This window comes from Cygnus atratus, chromosome 14 (assembly GCF_013377495.2).
Source record: "Cygnus atratus isolate AKBS03 ecotype Queensland, Australia chromosome 14, CAtr_DNAZoo_HiC_assembly, whole genome shotgun sequence".
In the NCBI taxonomy this organism is placed as follows: Eukaryota; Metazoa; Chordata; class Aves; order Anseriformes; family Anatidae; genus Cygnus; species Cygnus atratus.
Window position 1 is genome coordinate 6,321,096 of NC_066375.1, and position 27,277 is coordinate 6,348,372.

General features: G+C 50.6%; 1 protein-coding gene across 1 annotated transcript in view; it reads right to left on the reverse strand.

Moving 5' to 3' along the window:
- Positions 1–399: 399 nt before the first annotated feature.
- The window catches only part of FAT2 (FAT atypical cadherin 2), a 42,579-nt gene continuing 15,701 nt past the window's right edge, over positions 400–27,277 (reverse strand). The window contains exons 7-23 of the mRNA XM_035559800.1: positions 26,216–26,491; positions 25,583–25,793; positions 20,537–24,589; positions 18,492–18,688; positions 17,039–17,192; positions 16,378–16,611; positions 15,199–15,588; positions 13,218–13,432; positions 12,437–12,574; positions 11,660–11,803; positions 11,354–11,551; positions 9,463–10,270; positions 8,639–8,784; positions 5,918–6,359; positions 3,338–3,491; positions 1,775–2,367; positions 400–938 (exon numbers count right to left, since the gene is read on the reverse strand). Of these exons, the coding sequence (XP_035415693.1) occupies positions 400–938; positions 1,775–2,367; positions 3,338–3,491; positions 5,918–6,359; positions 8,639–8,784; positions 9,463–10,270; positions 11,354–11,551; positions 11,660–11,803; positions 12,437–12,574; positions 13,218–13,432; positions 15,199–15,588; positions 16,378–16,611; positions 17,039–17,192; positions 18,492–18,688; positions 20,537–24,589; positions 25,583–25,793; positions 26,216–26,491 (8,892 nt within the window). The remainder of the gene's footprint in view (positions 939–1,774; positions 2,368–3,337; positions 3,492–5,917; positions 6,360–8,638; positions 8,785–9,462; positions 10,271–11,353; positions 11,552–11,659; positions 11,804–12,436; positions 12,575–13,217; positions 13,433–15,198; positions 15,589–16,377; positions 16,612–17,038; positions 17,193–18,491; positions 18,689–20,536; positions 24,590–25,582; positions 25,794–26,215; positions 26,492–27,277) is intronic.

Consider the following 27,277-nt stretch of genomic DNA (forward strand, 5'->3'; position numbering starts at 1 on the left):
CTGACGCGAGTCCTCGGCACCAGAGCTGGCTGCAGGGTGCCGCCTGGGGCTGGGCAGTGCTAGTCCTTCTATGCCTTCTCCTCCAGGGCTGCTGCGGTGCCTGCTCTGCTGATCTCTGGGACCAGGCAGCCCGGGCTGGGAGGAGATGCACGGCAGCGTCGGGGGAATGCTCCGTGGCAAGGAGGCCGGTTAGTCACTGGCATCCCGCAAGCACCCTCCGTGTCCCGGTGATGGCCGGAGCATTTCCCCTCCGTCCACAGCAGGAACAAAAAGATCCAGCCAAATCCCAACCCAGCGCAGGGGGAGATGCTGCAAACTGGGGCGAGGGGGAACGCCAGCCTCCCTCGGGGTGGCGGGGGACACGCGCTTCCCTTCTCATCTCGAGGACGAGTCCCTCCGTTAAAACATCACCTCCTCGCAGCTGCCGTAGTCGCTCTCCACCATGTCGGAGCCCTCGTAGTTGGGGGGCGGCAGGGGCTGGGCGCGGAGGCCGGGCTGGTGGTGGCCCACCACCTCGCAGTCCGCGTAGGACGGCTGCGCCACGCTCAGCCGCATGCTCACCCGCTTGTAGCCGGGCTCGGGCTGGTACGGGACCCCTTCGCCCTGCACCAGCTGGGCCGGGTAGTAGCTGATGGCCGTGTACTCGTTCTGGCACTGGGAGGCTCCCATCTCCACGGGGCCCAGCGGCAAGAAGTCCTCCAGGTTCTGGTTGCTGTAGCGGGGAGGGATGGGGGCCCGCTTGTTGCTCTGGTCCAGCGGGAAGGGGAAGCCCCCGTACAGAGCCACCGGCTCCGCGTCGGCCGGCGGAGGGGGCGGCGGGGGGAGAGGAGGGTGGGAGGAGGAGGCGGGGGGGCCTTGGATGATCTCGTAGTGGGAATACTCCTGGACATCCGAGGAAAGGTACCGGGGCGGCCAGTAGGTTGTTTCTGCTGGGTAGACTGGAACAGAACAGAGCTGTGTTAGCTGCGGTGCGTGCCCCAGGTTGGGGTTTTCCCTCTCCTGCCCTCCCGCTGATTCCCGCTGCGTGAGCCTGAGCCTGCAGGAGATGTGGCAGGGGGAGAGGGGAGCCGTGGGGACTGGGGAGCTGCAGTGTCTGCCTCGGGAGAAGACGGGATTTCAGGGCACCCTTACCTGTGCTGGGGCAGTGCTCCCACCAGGCTTCTGACACCCCCCACTTTAGCACCCAAATGACACACTTCAGCATGCCACACGGATGCAAGAAGCTTGCACAACGAAGGGATGGTGCAGAGCAAGTGATCCACTGGATCTCTCATTCCCTGTACTTCGCTCTTGTGAGCTCTCTTCTGGCAGCTGTCCTGGCTGCTGAGCTCCTGGGCAGGGACAGAGCAGGGACCCGGCTGCCTGGAGCCGCGTTTCGCTCTGGTTGTAATCCCTCTGGCTGTGGGCATTGGTGTGAATGGCTCCACTAAAACTCACGCTGACTTTTAGGATCTTAACTATTCCCCACTGGCTTCATTATCCCCTTTTATAGAGACTTTTGACCCTGGGCATGTAGGAATCCAGGCCATGCATTAATGGATTCCCTGCTGCTTGTGTACGGTACTGAGCAAATTAAAGCTGAAAACTGGGGTGTAGAGGTGACATCTGGGGAAGAGAAGAACCAGTGAAGGGACTTGGGCAGCTTGGGCAGCATTCACCCACATTTTACTTTGCTCTGCCCGACACCATTGCTCTCCCATGTTTGCAAACCTGTGATGCACTTCACAGGGGTAAAGGGGCCTTGCGAGAGCAAGCCAAAGCTGCGGCTACTGACCCATCTCCTCCCTGGCCCAGGTGCACTTGACAAAGGACTCGTTGTCGGAGTTGGAGGGGGGCGCGGCGGGGGGCAGGTTGGGCGCCACGCTGCACACGATGGTGCCCCGGTGCTTGGGGGCGTTGGCCGAGTTGAAGGTGACGAACTCGGGGGTGCCGCTGGCTTTGCGCTGCTCCGGCGTGGCCCGGTCCAGGTTGTTGTGCGCCGTGTCGCTGAGGATGTTGAGCTCGATGGGCGGCACGGCTTGGGTGCCCACGCCCACGCTCTTGGAGAACTCGCTCTTGGAGAGCAGGTCGGGGTCCTCCCGGGCCACCGGCTTGTGTGCCTTGGCGCGGTGGCGGTAGCGCTTGCGGATGAGCACGAAGGCCACGGCCAGGATGGCCACCCCCAGCACGCCGGCCACGATCTCGGCGATCTCCGCCGGGCCCACCGCCCACTGCGTGGGCACGATGGCGGGGGTGATGATGGGCTGCGTGCAGTAGTCCCCCTGGTAATCCGACGGGCAGATGCAGTGGATGGAGCCCTGGGCGCTCACGCAGCGCCCCGCGTTGCGGCACGGGTTGTCTTGGCACTCCTCGGCCAGCTTCTCGCACCTGGGAAGGGATGGGGACAACATCAGCCTGGGGAAGCGGCTAAAGCTGCACCGTCCTGTTCGGAGCTCTGGCGTACACCACCTGGGGTGCTCCCTCTGGGCCTCTGTCTCCCTTGCCAGCCTCTGTGCTACCCGCCTCTCCTGGCAGAGGACAGGGATCCTTGCATTTACAGTTTTCTGAAGGAGGCTGAAAGTTTTGCAGGTTGGTCATTTTTTGGCATTTTATGGAGCATATGCAGAGCTGAGACTGAATTCTCCGTCCTGCTTTATACCGTAGAACCTAAACGTTCCCCTTTCTCACTCCTCTGCAGGACAGGGACTTTCCCTTCCAGCAGTAATTATCTCCCCATGCTAGGGGGAATATGCACTGGTTGATTTTCCTTCCTTTTTTTTTTTTTTTTCCCTATTACTCTTACTGCAGAGACACAATGAAGTTTTCACTTCTCTTATTTCTTAGCCATTGTGTTACGATGTGTGAGCCAGCCTGTGTGCCATTTCAGGTATCACACTGCCACCTAATGCCCGGATACATTCCTTTATCCAAGAGTTGCAGTAATGATTTCTGCCTTCATATTTGTTCAGAGCACTGGTCACACCCCAGCTAAGTGACTCGGGCAGGAGGAGGAGCTGGGCACGGTGCTGTCTGAGCCCACGCGGGGCACCTCTGGTGGTGCCGGGCTGGAGGCAGGGCAGGGTGCTTAGGGAGGGCGCGTGGCTGCGGCGGGTGACACCAAGCAGCAGAGCAGCCTCTGGGCCTGGTTACTTCTCCAGCTGCGGATATTTGGCAAGCACTCGCTGACATTTAGCGTAGGGGAAACATATCCACGCTGTAACATTGCTGGTGGGAACTCCAAAGTGGTATTAACCATAGGGTTCAGCCAAACACTGTGCTGCCCGGTGATAACAGGCACCAGTAGGACGTCATGTTCCCAGCCCACCATGGGAGCCCTCCTGGCCTTGCCAGACCTTACCTTTTGCCCAGGTACCAGTCGGGGCAGTGGCAGGAGTAGCCGGTGGCAGAGAGGATGCAGGTGCCCCCGTGCAAGCAGGGCTTGGAGTCGCAGGGGCTGTCCCCTAGCTCACAGCGCTCACCAGAAAACAGCCCGGAGCAGATGCAGGTGTAACCTGGAGGGGTGAGAGGGTGCCGTAAGGAGACCGCATCCGCATGGAGGAACTGGTGAGAGCAGTGTGGAGCAGTGCCCGGCACTGATGGCACAAATGGAGGGCCTAATCCAGCTGCCTGAGCACAGGTGCTTGGTGCTGCTGGATGTTTGTGGGGCACCCAAACCATTCTTGGAGGGCTGGCGCCTACGTTACAGGACCTGGAGTAGTTGCTGAAGGCTTTGGGCACTGCAGAGCTGTTTAGAGAAGTGAGGCCTGCTCTCTCCTGACACAGCCCCTCTCCTGCCAGCACACGGCTTTACTGCACGGAGAAACTGGGGGACAAACTCAGGTTAAAGGAAGGGGAGCCTGGTGGGCTGCATCAGCATTTCTGGCCCTGCTAAACGCGATCCCGTGCAACCTATTGTTCTCTGCAGCCTCGGTCCTGCGAGTCCTGGCGGTGCGAGGCACCTGTCTCGGCACGCCTGGCTTCTCCTGCCTGCAGGAGGTGCCTGGTCGCGGCCAGAGGAACCCGGCACACCTGGGGATGTGGAGGGGCTGCTGCTGCCTGGGTTTTGGGCTGCTGCTTCGCGTAGCCCTGAAAATGGGAACATCCCTGGCTCTGCTGAGCTCCTGCCTGTCCCTCGGCTGGCGGTGCTGTGCAGGAAGGTCAGGCTTGCCACGCTGCAGCATGCTCCAAGTCTTGGCTGCTCAGCCACAAGCCAAACTTCCCCACTTTTAGAGCACAGTGCGAGCAAGGGCAGACCTGTTCCCACACGCGTGCCAGGGGCTGTGCAGCCAGGACGTGCCGGTGCTCGCTTGGCAGGTGCTGGACATCACCCGTGGGGCTGCGTGCGCGCAAACACACGTGTTCCTGGGCGCGGGGCTCGCCTGCGTTCACGCTGTGCTCCTGGTTGATGTGGTGCCTGGTCTGGCTTTGACCCTTTCGGCACAGACGCGTTCTCACATGGCTCGTGGCCCACCCGGGCTCGTTTGCCCAGACGTGCCTTAGCCTGTGCGGGTGATCCCATGCCTGCGGTCCCCGGGCAGAGCTCTGCACAAACTCGTGCTGCGTGCCCGCGGTGTCCAGCAGTGAGCCCGCAGGGCTGCAGGAAGCCGCACACCCCGGCTAACCTCGCAGCTACGCCTCCCTCCAGCAGCCCCTGCCTTGCAGAAATGCCCTGTGTGATCCTGCCGGGGCTGCATCCCACAAGAACCCTGCTGGGCAGCTGGCCGTTTGCAGGGGAGGCTGTTCACACTGGGAGGAAGCAATGGGAAGGGCGCTGGGTGATTATTAACGAGGGAGGGATTTTTTTTTTCCCCTCTGTATCCTCTCTGCAAAGCTTGCAGGTGCTGCCTTGACCCACAGCAGAAGTGAGTTTTCACCTGCAGGGCTTTGAGCCTCTTCCAGCCCAGCCAGAGGGGATTTCCAGGCAGAGGGTTGCAGGGGTAAGGCTGAGGCACGAGGGCCAGCCAGGCTAACTGTTTGGCGTGGACGCAGCTTGCGTCAAACGAGTTCACCTGAGCCAGGCAGCTGCTGAGTCGGCAGGGCTGGGGATCTTGTTCCCAGCGGCTGCGGGCAGGGCAGGAGGAGCTCTGCTCCCTCCTCCGGTCCTCGCTTGCTCACCGGGCAGGGTTTGGGATTTGGCAGCCAGCCTGAGGAGCACAGAGCTCCTGCCCCACGCCGCAGCCTGCAAAGCACCCCCTGCCCTGGGGGTGCCCATCTCGGATGATGGGGTGCTGTGGGGTGCGGCTCCGCTACTGTGCTGGCAGCTGGGATGTGGGTGCAGGGCAGCGGCACGAGGGGGGAGCTGGGAGGGGGTCCTTGCCCTGGGACCACTGCACACGAGCCCTGTTTGTGATGCAGCTGGTGGGAGAAGCCCTCTGACAGGAGGACGGGGCAGTGGGGAGTGTGTCTGGAGCAGAGCCTGGTGCCAAACCTCTGCTGAGCACCCGCACCCCGCGTTAACCTGCCACTCTCAGATGTGAGCTTGCTGTTTTCCCCATATCCTTTCCCATAGCCCCGGGGGGTCACTGAGTGCAGTGGGAATAGATGAAGATCTTGGCTTGTTTCTGCCCAGATACCATCGCTGCATGATCCCATCTCGCCCAATTCCGACCTCACTAATAGCTCCTTAAGCAAAGGGGATGTAGGGGGGGAGGGTGGAATTTCTATTTGCGTCTGAATTTTTGGCAAAGTTGCTCTCTCCTAGGTCATGCACGTTCCTTAGAAATGTGCTCCTGCCCTCTGAGCCACGGCCCACTGCTGAGAGCCAGGAGGATGATCTCATGGCCCCGGCTGCTCGTGCACTGAGCCAGCTATCCCTTGAGTTCCCCTGGGACCGGGGACCTCTCATTCAAGAAGCCCCTTGCACAGGGACAAGTGAAGAAGTTGTGACTTTCCCTTCCCTCATTGCTCCCCCGTTGCTCTGTGTAGGATATCCACGTACCTCCTCCGTGGGTTTCGGAGCACATCCCGTTGTTCAGGCACGGATTGCTGCTGCAGGCACCGGTCGGGGAGCAACACTGCTTTATCCCCACCTCCTCCACCACTTCCTTGGATTGCCCTTTCCCGGGCAGGAGGACCACTTCCCTGCCGTTGATCGCAAGCACATCCAGGCAGCCTCTGAACCCCCGTGTGACTCTCTGGGACTGGAAGGGTTGCCGGAGGCCCCCAAAAAGCAGGTCTCGTCTGCCCTGGGAGATGCCACAGGCCCCCGGCAGCTGGAGAGAGGCGTTCCCCAGGCCGTCGATGAGCAGGCGGACAGACGTGTTCTTCACCTCCAGGAAGACCGAGTGCCACTCGCCATCGCTCACAAGGCGCGAGGAGGAGAGGTTCCCGGTGTAGGTGCCCCGGCAGCTGTACCCGAGGTGAGGCACCCCGTTCACCACCTGCAAAACACATCCCAGCGGTCCCAGTTAGCTGTGATACAGGTGGGTGGTGTTTGTGGGGGTTCTCTGCATTTCTCTTGCTACTTATTCCCCTCTCTCCCTGCCTGAGCGTTGTGAGTCAAGATGGATCCCAGTTTTTAGGCCCCAAGAATTACCAGCTAGGCAAATACAGCCACTGAAATCTCATTTATTTTGCAAACCACCTTCATCTTGCTGGCACAACTTCGCCCATGGCCCTTTCCTGCAACCACTGACTGCTGTGAGGGAGGGAAGCTCACCTTTCCGCATAACAGGGTGCAGAGCCGTGCCATAGTACTGCTGCAGCTGCTCACCCTTTCTCCCCCCTTCCCGAGCCTAATTAGAGCCCTGGTATTCAGGCTGTCCTAACTCCATCACCGGGCACAGATGGACTCTTGTTCTGGGCCACGTGGCCTTTATTCTTTTCTCACTGTCTCGCTAGCGGTGGGGGAGGTGCTGGAGTGGTTCCTGCTTTGGCATGGGTGAGGGATGCTGAAAGGACCTCGACGAGGAGCAGCACCTGGCAGCTTTCTCTGGGGGAGGCAAGGAGAAGGCGGGAGGCAGAGAAAGGGATTCCTGTTGTACCCAGCTCCTCATCAGCCTGCCAGAAACCCAGGCCAAAGCTGCTAATAGGGGTTGCAATCCAGTCCTTGCTCTCCAGCAGAATGGAGGGAGACAATCAAGTTATTGAGCTTCCAAAAGCAAACCATGCCACTGTCTTCTGCACTGAACTGGGCCGTCAGAAATTCCTGTCTGTGACCCAAGATTCCTCTTTAAAACTCACTCATGGAAGAAAGATGAAGGAAAGTTTATCTGTGTTGTTTTGGGGTGAATTCAGGGGTAAATCCCCTTTTCACCTTTTCTCCCCAGTGCTCTGTTGATAAAAGCTCTCCTTCATAGAAGCCAAGAGCCCATGGAGAAGGAGAAATGACAGAACAAGACATTCACAGAAAGCCTGCAGCTTGCTGTTGGGAATCCCAAGCAGGTGAGATCTCCACTGGGGGACATTAGAGACGAGGAGCGGCGATGCTTGGAAGAGGCTAGAGCAAGAGGCGTGATTATGGGCTACACCAAACTCTAGAGGAACCTATATCTGGTATGATCGGGCTACTCTGGAGGGGCCAAATGCAGAGTGGGACATCAGTTCACTCTAAGAGAAGTTCGTGGTATAAATAAAGCCCAGCAGGAGGAGAGAGCGCCCGCTGAAAGAACCAGGGATGACAAAGGGAAGGGAGAACTGGATGCAGCCGGCACGTGCTGTGGAAGGGCCTCAGGGCAATGTGTGTGTAAATCCCTTTGCACGATTGGCAGGCACACCAGAGAGCTTTGTCACTTTGCTTTATCCGGAGGAAGGTGATTTCACTTCAGATGGGTCTGTAGATTGGGCTTATCGATTTCTGGGGCTGGGAGACAGCTGAGAACTCGATTCCCCGGAGCAAGAGCTGACGGACTGCCAAGTCCTTCCCAGCGTGCCTGGCTTGCCATCCTCCCACTGCGTCCTGTTTCTGAATATCAGTAGAGCTTAGCAACTGGAAGAGCGATGACATACATACCCCCTGGGAGAAGCTGTCCTCTTTACCAAATCTACTAACCGTTGGTTAAAATTATTTCACAGCTTTGGCTCATACCTAGAACAGGGCAGTCCACAAAGCTTAAAATCCTGAGGGCTTCCTTCAGTTATTCAGGCCAGACGGACCCTTCTTGAGAAGCTAAATTGCTCTCATCAGCCCTTTGCAACATGGCTTAAAGTCACGGCTGGAGATGGGCACAGGACATATAGATGATGTTTCTCTGCTTTTGTCCTTAATGGCTAGGACAGTGACAGCAGGAGCAATACATACTTCGGGTGGGTCTCTGGGTGTTGGCCATTGCACAGCTTCCTGTCTGTGTCGATCTTTTGTAGCAGTGGGAAGACAAGTATGTCAAAATAGGAAGATGGGATTGCGAAACCGTGAGAAGGGATGAGGGAACTCAGGGACAGGATGAACACTTGCAGGTAGATTTGCAGTGTGTAGATCACAATGTGATTAGTCTCGGGGATAAGTCTCAGTAAGCTGGTAAGTATGTCCCGTGATCTTGGTCTCCAGTTAGACCAATTTTAATTGGCGGGGAATACACAAAACCCCCATTCTTTATTCATCCGCTTTTCTAGATCAATTACTAGAGATATTTACTACTGCATCTTCTTTCTCTGGTTCCCTTCCCTGAAACAATAAGTGCTTTTTACACTGGAAAGAAGCCCTGCATATTGTGATCCGTACCTCCAACATGGCCTGGTCAGTCCCGTTGGTGGAGAACACAACAGCGTGCAGCTGGTGGGTCTTCAGACGGAAGTGCATGTGCCAGGACCCCGCCTGAGAGTGCTGGTACCAAATGTAGCTGTGGCCCCCGAACCTCACAGCCGTTCCTGGAAGCAGAGTGAACGAAAGGTCTTGTCTTTGTCACACCTTGAGGCTGTATACAGCCTTGCCTCTTTTCCCAGCCGGACACCATCAATGCCCAGCAACAATCCTTTGCCCACTGCAACCCACATGCAGCTGCACTGCAGCTCCCACAGCTCCCATGTGGTGCTCCCAGTATTTCTTTTGGGTACACAACTGTCCTGTACCTACAACAGGTCCTGCAATAGCAGCCCTGTGAGTTCTGTCCCGCAGCAGCTTCTGGGTGCCCTCAGAATGGTCTGCAACACCCTTGGATTTCCTCTTCCTTTAATATGCCTTTATCTTAGCCTACCATATCCCCCTATCTTTCCTGACCAAGTGATGTGTTAACCTCTATTGTCTCATTACTTGAAGCACTCTAGAGTACACATAACAAATATGCTCTACTTGCCTTCCCTGGAATTTGTCAGTTAGTCTCTATTTTTCTGAGCCTAGAATAAACACAAGAGCTCAAAGATTGAAAATCTAATCATTGAGCTTTGTTTCTTGCTAGGTATGAGTGACTTGAGTGACTTTTGCCAATGAGATAAATATTACTGTTGCTTAATTAAATGCTACAGGAGATTCACACCAAAAAAAAAAAGTGAATTATTCAAGCTCTAAGAGGTTTATATTGTGGCGTGCTACCAAGAAGGATTGCTCACCATTGCAAGAACAGATTTGCTCCAGGCTGTGCCGCGGGGTGAGGACGCTGAGTCGGGCAGTGCTGTAAGTAGACATCATGCCTGGATCCAGCTGAATGGTCTCCTTGCAGACACGGTGGGCACAGGCTGACCCATGGCACGGCACATGAATTGCCTTCTTCATCCGCAGTCCGACAAGCTGGTCCATCTCCCCAGCTGAGACGGTGATCTTGTTTGCAAGCACCCGAGGCTCGTACAGGGAGCCATGCGGCTCTCCAACGGCCAAGAGCAGGTCCACCCCATCAGAGGTAGCCGCAGGCTGTAGGCTGGCCATGTGGATGTTCTGGCGCCGGGTGACAAGGATATTTCCTAGAAACCTCTGCAAGTTGCGCCAGTGGTCCCCCACAAACTCCTCTGGGGAGAGATGTCGGAAGTGCAGCACCACTGCCTTGTCCAGTGCCTCCTGCGTGAAGCACCACACGTGGACGTTGACGCTGGTGCTGGCGGTGAACGTGCCATCGCTCACCGTCACGTTCAGGAGGTAATGGCCGTGGGGAAGCTTGTCCCCAGCAATGATCTTTCCATCTGCGGCCCCAACGGAGAAGCGTCCCTCCCGGGGCACTTCTGCCACCAACGTGTACACCAGCGTGTCGTGGGGGTCTCGGTCCGTGGCGTGGATCTTGCCCAGCACGCCGCCTCGGAAGGCTGCCTCGTTGGTGGTGATGAATATCTCCAGGGGAAGGGCAGAGGGGGCGTACTGGCTCTGCTCAGTCACTTGAATGTTTATGAATGCCGATGAGGACAGGGGAGGGATACCACTGTCAGAGACCTGACAAAGAAAAGAGAAGGACCTGTTACAGCCGTGTGCTGCTTGCTGTCCCCTGAGGGGCTGAGGCTTTGCCAAAGGACAGTGCCCTTTGCACAGGCAGCAATGGGTGGGAGCTCTCAGGCAGCAGGAATGGAGAAGGAGCAGGAAAAATTGGCAGCAGTGTTGGACCTCTGCCTGGGGCTGGCTTCCCGAGGGAAGCGGCAGCGTGCCTTCCAGCCTGGAGACTGACTGAGTCCTTCTGTTAGTGCTGGGGTCGCGCTCATTTCCGTGTGCTCATCAGCAGCTGAGGCACACCTGAGTGGCTCTGATTTCCTGAGGATTAATCATCTTTAGAGCTGCTGCCAATCTCTGGTGTTCCATACGTAACCGGGTGTACAGAGATAGATAAAAGCAGTTACGCACGTTGACACATTTGCTCACCTTCCGGACTATTTAAGCCCATATCCCACCTCTGACAATGTCTGTCTAGCATGAGCCAAGGAAGCTCACAATAGAAAAATGTGAATAATCAGATTACAGGATAAGTCTCTCCCTGATCTTAGCCAGTTAGTGGTTGAGGTTTATAATAATAATAGTACCTAGCTTTTAGAACGACTGCTATTACTGAAGAAGTATGTACTTTACATGTTATTATCCTATTGTTTGTAAAACACTATCCTCTATGATAACATTGAAAATTAATTCGTTTACACTACCACAATAGAAACCCTCAAAAAGAGGAGCTTAAATCACTTCTATGATACTTGGAGAAAATTTGCAGGACCAGATCCAGGTCTTGCTTTAAACTGGAAACTGCTAGAATTATTCTGGGAAAAGCATCAGCCTAAGGACACTGCTGACAGAGCATTTCTCATTATCATATTAACTGATTTTATCAGTGCAGAGTCTGGTTACCAGCTTCTTGTGGGCAGACTTTGCAGAGCAACGAGCTCTGGACCTGGCTCCAAGCTGCAGAATTTTTTCCTGGATTGGATTTCTCCAATACCAGGGAACTTCCCATCCGGCTGTGCCATCCTAATCTCATTGTGTTGCTCCTAAACCTGGCTGGGAGTCGAGCTACCAGGACAGAAAAGCAGGCTTTACCTGGACTTGTAAAAGGTACTGCTCTTTCACTCTTCTGTTCAGGATGGATGATGTTACCAGCAGACCATTTTGGGTGACGTCAAATGCCTTCCCGTCATTGCCCTGTGTAATCTGGAATGAATACGGTGGCCCGTTTTCTGGGGAGTCTCTGTCACTCATGATCAGCTCCAGGACGCTTGTACCCACTGGGGCATTCTCCTGAAATATAAGAAGATGCTAGTGGAGAAACACAAGCAAAGAGACAAGGCCCAGGGGAACTCATATTGCTCCTAGGGCTGCTGGATAAGGAACAGGCCCCTGGCTTACCTGCACCACCACGCTGTAGTTGAGCTGGAAGAACCGAGGAGGGTTGTCATTGACGTCAGACACATGGACACGCACAGCAACATCGCTGGACTGAGCAGGGTGGCCGTTGTCCATGGCTCGAACTGTCAGGGAGTAGCTGGAGATCTGGAGGATTTATAGTACATGGTCACTTGGAGAAGTGGAGGAGGGGTGGCTTTTTCACATCCATCTTTTTCTGCTACAGCTTGTTAAATAGCTTTGCCCTCATCTAGGGGTCTCCATCCATAAATTAGCACCTTGCTGAAGAGAATCAGCCTCACAGTAGCTGCAGAGCAGGGAAACAACTTGCCAAAGATGGATGAGACCCAAGCTGGGCAAACATCTGTCAGCAGTGGTTTGAGCTGCTACTGCTTTATGGAAGAGATTGTCCAGATGGCCTTTCCAGCCCCTGCCAATACCTATTTTCTGTAATGCCCTGATTAATAGGAGTGTAAACCAGCAATGTTGGTTTCTGTTTTGGGGCTGATTCTCACCCAGACAGCTTGAAGCACTGGTAGAGCACAGAGCTGTGACCACTGAAGTCTGTATTGCCTTCTCTAAAGCCCACCCTTTCTACACCTATGGGTCTAGAAAATGAATGAATGAATGAATGAATGAGTGAATGAAAGAGTTGCCTTCTACTTATTGTATTACCAGTAGATTATTCAGAAAACAGCAGGCAGCTGAATATACTGTGCTCCCTTGGGCTTCTGTGACACATCTGTTTTAATTTTCCTGTTTCCATTTTCTTGAACTCACCTCCTCCCTGTCCAGATGCTTGGCAATGCTTATCTGCCCACTTTTGGGCTGAATGGCAAAATGTCCCAGTGGGTTCCCTTCCACAATCGAATATGTGATCTGGTTGTTCATCGCTCCATCCAGGTCGTCAGCTGACACCTGTCAGAAGAAAAACAACTAGGACTCCTGGCCCAAAAGGGCCTGGCCATGGGGGAATCCCCAGGGACGTGACCTCTTTGTCATTGAAGGGTGTTGGTTTGATTTAAGGTATTGGCTTTAAATGAGGAGGAGGAAAGAAGGTGTTTTACATCAGTGTCATTCACGAGTTTTCTCTGGGAAAAAATAAGCAAAGCTACAACATTGGCTTTCTCCTTCATCCATTCCTGACTTCAGCATCCCTGTGATGGTAATGTAGGCTGGGCAGTGGATTCCACACGGCAATACCCTGACTCCTCTATTCTGCATTAGGGGACCCCCTGCCTTCCCCAGACCTCAAGGGCATGGGCTATTGGCAGGCATTTTAGCTCTTCTGGGAGGTCCTCAAAACTTCTGAGCCCTCCTTAGGTATTCCAAGCTTTCATTCAAAGGTGCCTTCTGAAGCAAAGTGTCAGCCCTGTCTGTGGGTTGCTGGGAATCCTTGCAATCATCCTTTTAAAAGTCATGCCTAAATCTTAGGTGCTGAATATCACAAACCCACTGAACTGGCTGTGTCCAAGGCAGGGTAAAGTGCAAAGGAAGAGCAAATAACACATAGTGCAAGTAAGAGAGGAGGTAAAGACAGCAGCTTTGTTTGTAATCATACCGTGAGGATGATTTCTCCAACTGCAGCATCCTCCCGGATATCAGCGAAGTAGGGGTCTTGGATGAACTCTGGTGCGTGATCATTAATGTCAGTTATGTTGATCACCACCATGGTGACATCACTGAGAGAAGCTGAGCCCTTCCTTGTGCCCTCAATGGATAAGTAATACTCATGACTCGCTTCAAAGTCCAAGCTCCCATTTATGTATAAGGCACCTGCATTGGCAGATGGACAGAAAAGGAAAGAAGATACTTTAAATGAATGGTACATGTGGTTTTTTGGAATACTGGAGGCCTACTAAGATGATTGCCAAAACTGCCAGCTGGTAAGGTGCTGTTGATCTGGCTTTGACCTTCTCTGGTTAAAGCAGGATATTGAAAGTCATGGCATCACGTAAAACAAGCTGTAATTGAAGTGATTCTGCCATAACCTGCCTCTGTTTGGTATCAAGCGTTTGAAGAGGTGAAACAAGCTCTCGTTCTGGAAGGTCTCCAGTAGTCTTGATTGGAAGAGATCTGGGACAAAATAGGATGAGAGTCCAACAATGCTATCAAAAGCTGTGAACAAGGCAGTTTCAGAGCACCACAAACTGGTGTCATAGGCAGGGTGAAAAGGTGTGAGATGTAGATGCAGAATAGAACAGGAGAAAAAGGTGTATGGCAAGATGTTGTGATTTGTAACCAAGGTTTGGGATGTAGTATAGAAGGAAAAAGGAGGCTGTTAAACTTGGAAAATGATTGAGAAACAGGGAATAAAGACATAAATTGAAAGAAAAGAAAAAAAGAAGAAAGGAAAAAAAAAGAAAAAAAAAGAAAGGGACACAAGGACACAATGAGCCTGTGCTCTTTAATGTTTTCCTGAGTTCTGCACTGAAAATGTCACAAAATTATTCCCCGGAAATGACACTGCTCTAGTGTCTTTTAAGACATGCATGCTAATGAGAAGATCAGTCTGGAAAAAGTAGCAGGAGCCTTGAGGACAGAGAAGCTGGGAAGGCACTGTGGGTGAGGGTGTTACAGCCAAGAGCAGAAGGCCATTGAGGATGCAGCCAGTGCTTGTTCCAGGGATCTAACACTGGCCTTGCGATAACAGCCCTTATCAGATCGCTGTGCACATACAGCAGTGCTATGTTTGGTTGGTAAGCCTGTCTCAACACCTGCTTGTGGTTAATGGATTGGTAATAGCCACATTCATTGAGCGCTGCCTAATAAAACTGCCTGTTAGCTTGGGCTGCAGGTACCTAGTGTGATCACGATGGAGAAACTTTCTGAATGAAATCACCTTCCCCAGCTTTTTGAAGTGGAAAAATTTCTCCATCCTGATCTCCACGTATTCCTCTTTCTCACCGACCCATCTCAGATCCCAGACATGTAACAGCAATCTTTCCATTAATTTCAGGACGATTTTTGTCACACTTTAAGTGACTTAGCAGAGAAAATTTAGTGTAGAAGAGAAGGCTGCACTCCCTACCCTCATGCTGTACTCTCTATAGGGGCAGAAAAGATCTGTGGCCAAGACTGACTGCTTGGAGACATCAGCGGAAGCTCTTTTAGGAAATGGAGTACTCTAACATCCTCCTTTTCCCCCAGCCCCTTCCTCGGACATACACGTACACACACGTGAAGAGAATAACGGGGAGTGTTAAACAGAGGCTGGGAAGATGAGAGGTGAAGGAGAGACAAATGTGAGAACAGGGAGAGAGATGGGTAGAAATGAAAGATGGTAAGAAGAGACCTTCAGAGAAACACAAGGGGAAAAGAGGGGGATGAAAGCCTGAGAACTGTTTAAGGATCAGCAAAGTGGGTGAGGGCGAAAGAGCAAAGGCATAAAAAGAGCAAGTGCAATACATTACAGTGGCTAAAGTCAGAGGAGAGAAGAGCAGAAGTGCAAACCAAAACGAAAAGAACCAGCAAAGGAGCATACAAGGACAGCCTTTGATGTTGGGTCAACCTGGAGGTGCTTGGGCATCAGACCATCTTACCCGTATTTGAGTTGAGCTGAAATTTCCCGTGGTCATTGCCATTCACAATTTCATACTTGATTTCTGTGTTTTCTGTGTTGTCCCTCGTCAACGCTGACAGGTTGAGGACCTCCGTACCCACAGCCACGTCCTCCTGTACCATAGCCACGTATTCAGGGGCCAGGAAAACAGGCAGATATTCATTTAGATCCACAACGGAGACGGTGACAGTGCCGAGAGCAGACAGGGGCTCTGGGGAGCCCCGGTCGGTAGCACAGACTGTCAGCTCAAAGGCAGAGTGCTGCGAGTCCTTCAGGGGTTTTTCCAGACGGATCACCCCCGTGGTTTCCTCAATTGAAAAGTGTCCATTGGCCGAGTCAGAGAGGGAATAGACCACCTCGGCATTGGGACCTGGAAGGATAAGGGACAGGCTGCGTTAGTTCATGGGTAGGAATGTTGCTGGTTTCAAGTTTTTTATCCAGTAGGAATGTAGGTACCTAAGTGACCTAAAATTTATAGGGAAAATGGAGGCTGCATGAACATCCCCTTCCAAGGTGCCCCTGTCCACCTGCAGGTTCAGACATCTAGCCACCTTCAGCACCAGGCATCAGCAACACCTGTCTGTATTTACTTGCGCTTCTCAGTCCCCATGTTTTTAAATGTTATTTTCCTTCATCTTTGCTTCCAAAGCACATAAATATCATCTTGCTTTTATATCACTGTAAATTGAGTCTCTGCTGGAGGGGTTTATTAAGATCCTTTCTTAGGACCCTTACATACATACATGAAAATCTTTTGTTTTCAGAAGAACCTCTCCATCCGCATCATTGACCCTCTCCAGACACAAAGCTCTTTTTTCCTTATTATGCTCATTCTTTTTCTCCATCTTTGTTACAATTTCTGTCCAGTTTGGAGCCCAGACAAACTGCATGTCACAGTTTGCGCTGTGCATCATAGCTACAGTTTCTGAGCTTTTCCTCAAAGTCTTCATATTTCTACAGATACTGCACTTCCTACAGCATCACAAGAGTGCTGATGCCAGCCTGCTAGCCGAGGACATATCGGTGATGAGATCCAGGCATGTCTTTGCCAAGGTTCAAGCATCTGTGCCCAGTGCTGCTGCTCTCCCCTAAGTTTTAAAGGTTTCTATTCAGGATGGAGGGTGGACTCTGCTAAGAAGTAAATCCCATCCCGACTCACCTTCATCAAGGTCCCTGGCAGCAACCACAGCGATGGGTGTCTTTGTCGTGGTGTTGTCGAAAACGGCCACGGCGCAGTGGCTGGGGAAGAACCTGGGCGCGTTGTCATTCGTGTCTTCCACGCTCAGCATGATGTCTGCCTGGCAGGAACGGCCTCCACCGTCAGTTGCTTTGGCGATGAGGTGGTAGGTAGGTTTCTGCTCCCGGTCGAGAGGTGCAGAGGTGGTCAGTTCCCCTATGGGAAGGAACAGGAGGTGGTCTTGGCTCCTGCAACCGCAGCCTCAGCCCAGGAGGGCTCGGAGAGGCTCAAGCACACTGCACCCTGAGCGAACCGTGGGAGGAACAGACTGAGTTTGGACACTGGCTGTAATTGGGTTAATAGCGGTGATGTGTCCACACCACACTGCTCAGGGCTGTTCTCAGATCTCTGCCAGCCATTGCCCTGGCAGGGCTTGGCACGGGGAGTCCTGCAACTCGGGCTGAATCTCTCGCAAGGGATGCCGTCATAGGATAAAAGTGCTCATAAATAAGTTTTGTTTCAACCCCCCTTTGTAAACCTCGCTGCATCAAGCCTCCTGCTATGTGACAAACCCTACGTCATCTATGGAAGGATCATTGTGTCTGCCTGGAAAGGAGGATGCCTTCGCAGGGCTGGGTCTCACCTGTGTGGGGGCCCAGCCGAAACTCCTCTGCGCCAGGGCCGTGGAGGCTGTACGTGATCTGGGCGTTGCTGCCAACGTCAGGGTCGGTCGCTGATATTTTCAAAATGAAGAGACCTGGTTGAGCATCTTCAGAGACTCTCCCAGTGTAGAATATCTGGCAAGGACAGAAAGTGTGATTGGTACCTGATCCGTCTCCAAAATACCTCCCCATACAGGGGAGGAATGAACTAGCAGAAGGTTCAAAGACAAGGGCAAAACAGAGGAGAGCACAAGGTGCCTAATGTCTAGCTGTTGTGAAAGATGACCACAACGTCAGGATATGCGAGCACAGACTAGAAGACAGGCCTATTATGCTTGGCACTTCTATGGCCCTAGCCAGAACAGCAGCCAACTGTGAAAACCACAGCCTGGAAAGGATACAGAACACTTGGAGAGAGACTTGGAGATGAAGAAAATACGACCCATGGTTAACCTAATCAGTGCTATTTAGCTTTATAAAAATACAAATAAATATCAGAGCAATCATTTTAATTATGACTATCTGTAAGAGACTGTTGCATAGAGTAAAGAAGCATCCCTGTTTCCAGTATGATTCAATTTCGACACTTGGGCTGACAGATGATGCAGTGAAGCTTGGGAGCAGACAATTAAGGGTGGCTGCAAACCTCCGCCTCTGCCTCTAAGAATGGGCGAGGTAGTTTTAGTAAAGTGGATCTTTGTTGTTAACAGGTGGTCTCAATGACAGCTTGAAGCTCTTTTAAAGCCTAGATTTCTTTGTTAGCAAGTGGTAAGCAATAGGTTTAATTTCTCTTATCCTCCCTCTTACACCAGGCAGGGAGCTATGCAGGCTGCTATGAGGACATTTCAGCACCCATTCCTTGTCTCTGCTGGGAGCACGTGAAGGTCAGTAATTTGCATTATGCCACTGGGAGGAGGGTAGCCAGCTGCTGGGCTGTGGACTGGGACCAGCGAGGGGTGTGGACTGGGACCAGCGAGCTCATTTCACGCAAGCCTTTGAATCTCCTTTGGGAAACAACTGCTTCTGTCCTTTCTCACCACGAGTAAAATCCATACCAGCGATCAGCTCTCTGCAGTAACAACACTCCTGATGGGAATCTTTCAGCTTAGCAGGATATAAACTTGGTAATTTCCATGCCCCTACCCAGGAGGCTTCCTGGCATTGTTTATCTCCAAGAATTACCCTTCATAATGCTTAGGTGCTCACTTACTGCCGGCAAACATGCTTGGAGGCTAGATTTAATGTTCTTGCTTGACGAGCACCTTAATTAAATTTGCTAAGTATAATCAAAGCAACAGGATCGTGTGAGAAGAATAATGACAAGCCAAACCCTCTCAACATGTGCTCTTTCTGCCTTTTCTTCCTTGCTCTTGTGTTCTCTCCTTCCCAGCCACTCTCCTCGTGCCCCCAGACGTACCGGGACAAATGTCTCACCTGCCCGCACTCAGGGCTGTTGTCATTGATATCCAGAACAAAAATTTCCACTTCTGTGGTAGCCTGAAATTTCCCATCGGAAGCCATAACCTTGAGGAGATATTTCTCTGTATCTTCCCTGTCCAGAGGCTTCTTGGAAGAAATTGTCCATTCTCCTTCAATTTGGTTAACTTGGAACTGTCCTAGCGTGTCTCCTTCTAGAAGGGGCAAGAAGAGGCAAGAAAAAGGACAAAAAAAAAAAAAAAGAAAAAAGGCATTTACTGGGTGTTGAAAATCAGGAGTGGTAAGGAATAGGGATATAGATGTGTCCTCTGCCAGTCCTGTAGGAGAGCTGAAGGACTTGCAGTGGTGACATGGAAAAGGCACTGCTATCACAACAGTCAGGAGGGGAGCGGTCGGTCCACCTTGCTGCACAGCTGTGAAACACCCTGCGTGTTTCTGTTATTCACTGAGCATTACACTGGGGAGATGAATGGGGTGGAAAGAGGAAACAGCTCCCAATTGCAAAAATGTCTTTGTAATGTTCTGCAGACATGCATATTCATTGCTGCAAAACCACATCTTCTGACTTTCCTAAAACATGTCAGACTTTCTCGGTGTATGTTCCTAAAGGGATCTGAGAATTGCAGATACCCTGGAGACACTGGTTGGATTTTATTGTTACATACCATGTATAGTTTTATTTCCTTTTAATATTTAGATGCATTTAATATGTAGCTCTGCTTTCTGGAGCTACTTTTCATCCTATAAGACCAAAATGATGAGAGACATAGGTAAAATCGAGACCAGGCAGGCTCCAGTCCACCAGATTCATGTCTCTCCCACTGGTGCTACACAAGGTGGATATAAGAGGGGCAGATGCTGCCCCTGGAGAATCCCTCTCTTCTGGCGAGGAGCTCATGTCCTCTGCTGCACCCAAGCTATTGAAGAGAAGGAGAGAGCACACGGAGTAACGGGAGGCAATGAAGAGAGCTGGCTGCAGGACTTGTTCATGCCAGGCTCTGAAAGGCCTCGTGCAGCCAAGTAAATTAAATTCACTCTCTTTCTGCTTTATGTGTGCAGTGGTGTTGTGGTCGTGAATCTGGAGGCCACTGAGACATCTGCTTGCCCCTCTTCTGATGCTGGGAGACCCCAGCCCCTGCTCAGATTTAGCTCCAGTGTGCTTGAAATCAATGTGCAAGTGAACATGGGAAGGTAGGCTCTGCGTTCACCTCCTGCTATAGTGCTACACTGCAGTTGTATTTATGTGTTTATGTGTAAAGTTTGACCTGCACTTTTAAGTACAAAGCAGCAAGAATATATGGTATTCACCACTAACACAAATGTGCATTCTCTCAGGCTTAAAGTAATTGGAAGTTACTGCTACCTTTAAAACGGCAGAAACACTAATACATAAATGAATTGCCTCTTTCCTCCTAAAGGCTTGCAAATTCCTAGGCATGCCATAAACCAACTGAAAGTACCAGCATTCCTTCCCCTGTTTTGAATGGTTACTGTAACAGATAACAGGCTGCGGCATGATTTGGTTAAATGTTTTGACCCTGAAGGGTCTTCATTTGAGTTTGAACAAACATTTTAATTTGAAGTATCTGTTCCAGGACCCCTTTGGGGTCAAACAGTACTGTAAAATCAAGCTTCTACTTGTGTAGATGCACAACAAACATTCCAATATAACTTTTTGTTGTTTTACAGCAGTGGTTAATTTTAGTTGGCACAACTGATGCTGCAGGGGTGCAAGAGTCATCTTTGGTGTTTCTTGTTAGTCAAAACACTCACAAAGACTGACATGAATAGGAAAGTGTAAATAAATGAAATTACAGTACTGTGAATTAGTTTCTAAAGATTTTTGGATACCCTAGACTCAGTTAACCAAAGAGTCTTGCTCCTGGCAGAGCTCAGGCTTCATCTGCTATTTCTGTTCGGACTGTCGGTGTAATGTTATTTCTGTGTCAGTATTTTACAAGGCAAGGTATCAAAGCCTCACTTTGAGATGAAATTCTAATTATTCTTGCCCATTTAGAAGATATAAAGTCAGGAAAACTCACCAGTAATGTAGCAGGTGACCCGCCGGTTCTGCTCAGAGATGTCTGCATCGATGGTGCTCAGTGTGACAACCACCTGCCCAGGCTCCGCATTCTCAATTACCGACCCTTTATAGAAGTCTGACGTGAACTGTGGGGCATTATCATTTTCATCAGAGACAGTCACCTCCACCAGGGTTTGGGAAGAGAGTTGGACTTTCCTGCCATGGTCAGTGGCAACCACATAAAACCGATAAATCTCCTGAGTTTCACAGTCCAGCTCTTTCAGTGTGGTGATCCATCCACTCTCTCCATCAATGGTGAAGAGTCCTCGGAGGTTGCCAGACTCTGCTTCCAAACTGTAGGTCACCTGCCCATCGCTTCCCGTGTCCTGGTCGTTAGCTGTCACTTGAATGACTGTGGTTCCTGATGGCATGTTCTCCATGACAAAAGCTTTGTAGGGATCTGCCTCAAAAACAGGTTTGTTGTCATTGATGTCTTGCACCTGGATATTCACAGAGACCAAGGAGACCAGCTCAGTTTCTTGATGTGAACAGTGAGCCATAACATCAATCTGGTACCACTTGGTGGTCTCGTGATCCACTGCCTTTTTGATTTTCAAAGCCCCCGTTTGTTCATCCAGCGTGAACACCTCATCCTTGTTACTTTCTGTGGTGGTTCCCTTCACCAGGCTGTATATGATGGGATCCTCTGCGAAAGCTTTGACTGACCCTATTTCCGAACCTTCTGGAAGGTCCTCAGATGCTGAGAACGTGTAAAGGGGCTCAGAAAACCTTGGCAATGTCACCTCCCTGGGGACAATTTGAAGGTTCACTGGGACAAGGGAGTTCCAGTGAGGGGGTCTGCCATCTTCAGCTTTCACCTTGAAGTTAAAGGCTCTGTTTTCTAAACCAACAAGGCTCTCTTTCACCTTAACCACCCCAGTGGCAGCATTGATCTCAACAAGGTCTTCTGCCACATCTTCCACGGAGTCAACGGAGTAAATGACATCTGCATTTGCACCTTCATCGGCATCATAAGCCAGTACCTGAATGACGGGGGAGCCTTTGCTTACATTGGACTGGATGGACAGCGTGTATTCAGATGCTTTGAACTGAGGTGGGTTGTCATTCTCGTCTGTAAGGATTATTTTGACAGTGCAGAATGCCACCTTCCCACCCCCATCCTTGGCCATGACTTTAATGGCAATGACTCTCTCAGTGGAGTTTTCCCTGTCCAGTTTTTGCAGCGTGGTAATATGGCCTTTGTTATCTATGGAGAACTTCTCATCGGCGAGTTTATTTATGATGGTGTAGTCTATAGTGCCATACGGGCCACCGTCTGGGTCGATAGCCAGCAGCTCAATCACTTTGGTACCTATCTCAGCATTTTCCGCCAGCTCTGCCTCGTACACATTCTGCCGAAAAGAGGGGCTGTATTTATTGGCGTTGGTGGTGTTGATATACACAGGCACTGTGCTCTTGAAAACTCCATCTGAAGCAGAAACTCTGAGATTGTAAGATGACTCCAAGTCCTTTTTGCAGCGGTTGAACATGGATATTATTCCAGAAGTGCTGTTGATGGTGAAATGCCTGTTGTCGTTGCCTGAGAGTATCACATATTCCAGTCGGGTGGTGTCTCCGCTATCAGGGTCCAGGGCCTGGACTTTTATCACAATGTGCCCACATGTAGCCATTTCGCTTACCTTGGCTTCATACTGAAGCTGGCTGAACTCAGGAGGATTGTCATTGATGTCCGTCACATCTACAATTACCAGGGCATCGCTGCTAAGTGGAGGCATCCCATGATCTGCAGCTCTCACTTTCATGCGAAACTGCTGATTTTTTTCGTAATCAAGCGCTTGAGCTGTTGTTATTTGCCCTGTGCTGGCATCAATACTAAAGAACTTGGTAGCATCTGAACCATCATCCACGATCTGATAGGAGACGACTTTGTTTCTGCCTGAATCTTTATCAGAAGCAAAGATCTGGATAACAGGGGTATGCGCAGGCATACTCTCTGAGACAGACGCCGTGTAGATCATCTGAGAAAATACTGGCGGGTTGTCGTTAATGTCCTCTACCTCCACCTCTACCCTGGCTTCTGAAAAGGATCCTAGCGCCGTGTCTGTGGCTCTAACAGTGAACGTGTGTTTGGTCTCCAGCTCATAGTCCAGCTGGCCTGTGACAGTAAGGACACCTGTTTTGAAGTCGGTGCTGAACAGCTTGAGGGAGTCTTCTTCCATGATGTTGTAGATGAGGCGCAAGCCTTCTGGGCTGCGGGCCTGTATGTGGAGGATAGATGTGTACAGGGGGATGTTTTCTGGCACCTTCACTCGGTAATACAGACTTTGGAACAGAGGGTTGGATTTATTCCTCACACTGATCACAACCTCCTCTTCAGCGAGGAGTGGAGGCTCGCCTTTGTCCTTAGCAATGACTCGGAGGCTGTATTTATTCAGTGCTTGATAGTCAAGGGGCATCTTTAGTGAGATGTCTCCTAGGTAGGGGTCAATCCAAAAATACTTATAGTCCTCTGCGAATGAGTAGGTAATGGCCGCGTTATTCCCAATGTCTTTATCTGTTGCTGATACCTGAAAGAGTACGTCACCTGGCTCCGTGCCATCCTGCACCGAGGTGTAGTACGGCACATTCTCAAACTGAGGTGGATTGTCATTAACATCCTCTACATAAACCTTGACCGTGGCTTGGGACACTCTCGGTGGTTTCCTGTTGTCCTTCACCTCCACAGCTACCTCATGCATGTCTTGGGTTTCACGGTCAAATTTCACACCCTTGGTCTGGAGTACTCCAGATGCTTGGATCATTTTGAATCTTTCCTTCCCATTCAAAAGTGAGTAGAAGAGTGGTTCATTTAGCTGATATCCCTTGACCCCAAGAACAGTAAGAGTCTTCTCATCTGTAGAGTTCTCCATCACAGTTGCTGTGTATACATCCTGATCAAATTTTAAACCGGAAACTTGTACTTGAGTTAAATTTAGTTTAACCAGAGCAGTGCTCTTATATAAGCCATCACCAGCTCTGACTGTGAGTTCACGATGCCTTCCCAAGCCGGTAGCATTGAGAATGGAGATGAGACCAGTGAGTGGATGAATATAGAAAGCATTATCAAGGTTTCCTTCCACGATGCTGTAGGTCACCTCTGAATCTGCATCTTTTGCCTGCACTGACAAAAGCTCCATCCCTGGATGGACAGGTAACAGGACAGAAAGCTCATAAGTGTCTTTGACAAAGACTGGAGGTGAGTCATTCACATCTTTAACATGGATTGTCACCTTGGCTGGCTTGGATGCGAATAAGCTGGGACTTCCACTGTCATGTGCGTGTACACTGAAGTGGAAAACTGGGGTAAGTTCATAGTCTATATCAGCACGACTGGTAAGTGTCCCTGTGCTGGGATCTACTGTAAAATATTTCAGTGCTTCTGGCTCCAAAATCTCATAGACCAGCAAAGCATTGGAGTCTTGGTCAGCATCTGTTGCGTGGGTCACCAAGGGAGCATTGCTCTCATCCAGAACCATGGTTTGTGATGGAGCGTTCTCCATGATCCAGCCAGTGAAGGCAGGCTTAACGAAGATGGGCACATTGTCATTCTCATCGATGACATAGATAAGCACCATTGTGTCCATAAAAGCTCCAGCCATGTTGGTGCCACGGACTTTCAACTGGTAAAAAGACACCTGCTCGAAATCTAAGCTCTTCTGGGTGGAAATAAGGCCTGACTGATAGTTCATGGAAAACACTCCATCTCCGTTTCCATCTTTTATTTCATAGCTGACTGGTGACAAACTTGTGGCTGAAACCTGGATCAGAGGAGAGCCAACAGCAGTGGATTCACTGATTTCTGTGATGTATTCGGCCTCTGCAAATTTTGGAGGGGTCCGATCAGAGGGTCTAATGCGGACATGCACCGTAGCAGAATCTTTAAGCTGGGGGAACCCTTGGTCTTCTGCCTTTACAATGAGTGTAAATCTCTCTTGCTTGGATGGGTCCAGTTTCTGGGCAACTGTAATAATTCCAGAATGTGTGTCAATGCTGAAGAAACCTTCCTCATTACCTGCAAGAAGAAAAATGACAAAGTAAAGAATGAAAACACCCTCTTGCTCTAGGTTTTCTGTGCCTCTTTTCTACAGATGCTCCTAATTTCAGACCTAATTAACATCTGTTTCTTTAATTGAGAGACAATAATCTTCTTCATTAATTTCTAAATAATTTTCATTCTAAGAACAATGAACTCATTGAGATCTATGGGCTAACATTTAAATCAATCAAAATGTAAATTAGAGAATAAACACTGTTCTGATTTGAGCATATTTAGTGGTGCCAGAGCATGTGCTTGAAACTTCTGCCTTGTGTGCAGAACATGGTAGCACAGACGGTACTAGTTGCTTCAAGCCCTGTCATGCTTATAATTACCAATACTTCAGGAGCAATTAAATTCCCCAGTCCTTGATCTCAATTGCAGTGAGAAAGATGGAGCGGCGGATGGTTTATCTTCTGCAAAGAATTTGCCTGCTAAATAGGCAGTGTGGCACAGCCACAAGTATTTAAGTTTTAACCTTTAGAGTGAATGACAAAATACTTGTCCTCTGAGCTTATATGACCCTAAAAGACCATCAGTCAATGCTGAGAGGCTGCTCCCCTTTCCTGAAGATGTATTTCTTGGTAGAACTGGTGGAATCGATGACAGCAGTTGTGCAAAGTGAGTAATTTTGCCTAACTACTGGACAGTGATCCCTCACTCCATTCTCATGGATGGGAAGATCAGATTTTAAGTTGTTCTAACTTCTCTGGTCATATTTTACCATAGATCAGTGACCCAACACTGAACTGTCTTCCTAAGGAAAGATGCTAACATTCCATAACATGGAAATTACTTGCTTGCTCTAGATTTTCTCTGGATAGGAAGGGAATGAGAGTTTAGAAATGGGCAGCCATTTGCTGTTCTTTGCAACAACTGGAGAAAGCTGGACGGCTGGCTGGCCACCAGCTACAGCACGGAAGCAGAGGCATGCTCATAGCCCAAAGTGCCTTGCTGCATGGCTCTCACCTGCCTGAAGAGAGTAGTGGATTTCGGCATTGGCTCCTTGGTCCTGATCGAGCGCTCTGACTTGTATAACCTCTGTGCCCACCGCTGCTGAGTCCAGCACTTCTGATTCGTAATGGATGGTGCTGAACTGCGGGGGGTGAAGGTTGCAGTTCTCCACGTGGATGATGACCCGAACAAAGTTCCTCTTGATGGGCACCTCCTGGTCCCGTACCTGGATGACAGGGAGGAAGAGCAAGTACTGTCACACTTAGGGAGCAGGCAGTCTTCTGTGCACGGGGCTCCCGCTGTTTTGTCAGGACTGTTGTAGAGGCTGATGGGTTTCACTGATACCAACCCCTCCTGCAAGTTTCAGAGCCAAAGCACAACCATGGAGTTGAAAGCAAAATTTAACGGTTATTTGTGTTCCTGGTACAAGAACCCAGGGGCTCTCTGATGAAAGTAGCTGGGTGAAGGGCGCATTACATCGTTATGTTGTTAATTAGATTTATATAGTAAAGTTTAACACCCTGCTTTCCTCTTCCCTGTCACTCTAGGCAAATTCTCTTTCAAAGACTTGAACTAGTCCGATTTTTTTCACCAACCCGTATATCCTGGTGAAGCTGAGGGACTTGGCAGGGTTTGGCTAGGACTCACCATCACTGTTAGGGTGTGTTGTGGCATGGGCTGGGAACTGAAGCCTTCTGCTGTTGTGAGGGCCCCGCTGCTAGGATCCAGCTGGAAAAGTCTTGTGCTTTTGGGGTCCACGCTGCCATGAATGGTGTAGATGAGCCCCTTCCCTTTGTCCTTGTCTGTTGCGCTGACTTGAAGGATTTCCCTTCCCGAGGGAGTATCTTCAGGTATCCTCACCTCGTAATGGCTCTCCAGGAACTGGGGACGGTGCTGGTTGATGTCAATCACGTGGATAAAGGCCTGTTGTGGAGACAGCACAGTGAGGGCAGCAGAGCCTCGAGAGCCATGATTTATGGAGCCATGCAAAATCTCAGCTCCTATTCCCTCGTGGGTGGGCCAATGCTCTTGAGCCCTGTAACCATCACAGCCTCTCCAACGCTTGGACCATGGTGACTGGGAACCCCTGCTGTGCCTTCTTCACGTGTGTGGAGAAGCTATGTAAAATCAAAGTTCATGATCTGCACTTTTTAGACAAATCTTCCGCTTTGAGAGCAAACCTCTGAGAATGGCCTGCCTGAGTCCTAGTTGCAAAGTCACCTAGTTTCTTCTGTTTGGTCTCATACCCTGACTGTCCCTCACCCCCATACTGACTTGTTGACTGCATCTGAGGAAGTCCCAAGCAAGTGTAGTAATTTGTTTCCTTTAACAAACCTGAACATGCTATGGGTGTTTTGCACCAGCAGGTTTCCTGACATCTGCCAGGGGCCTTGAGTGCCAAAACAAACTTGGGGATAAGATGCAAGGTGGCAGGGAATGCACACCAGGCAAGGCAGGGCTTTGTTTGTTTATTTGGAGCAATACCTGAAGATAGTTGAGATAGCTCTCCATTAGCACTGCATTTCACAGGAACAGCAGTGCTCCTCATTCATCATCCCCCACAAATCTCCCCAGCCAATTTCCCACGATAAGCGTCACTGTTGGGTGACTCATGTTCTAGGCCTTCCTCAGTAGGGAGGGCTGCATTTTTGGCTGCATCTTAGTTATGGAGAAAATGGTTGGTGAAAGATCAAGCCCTGAACACCCCTC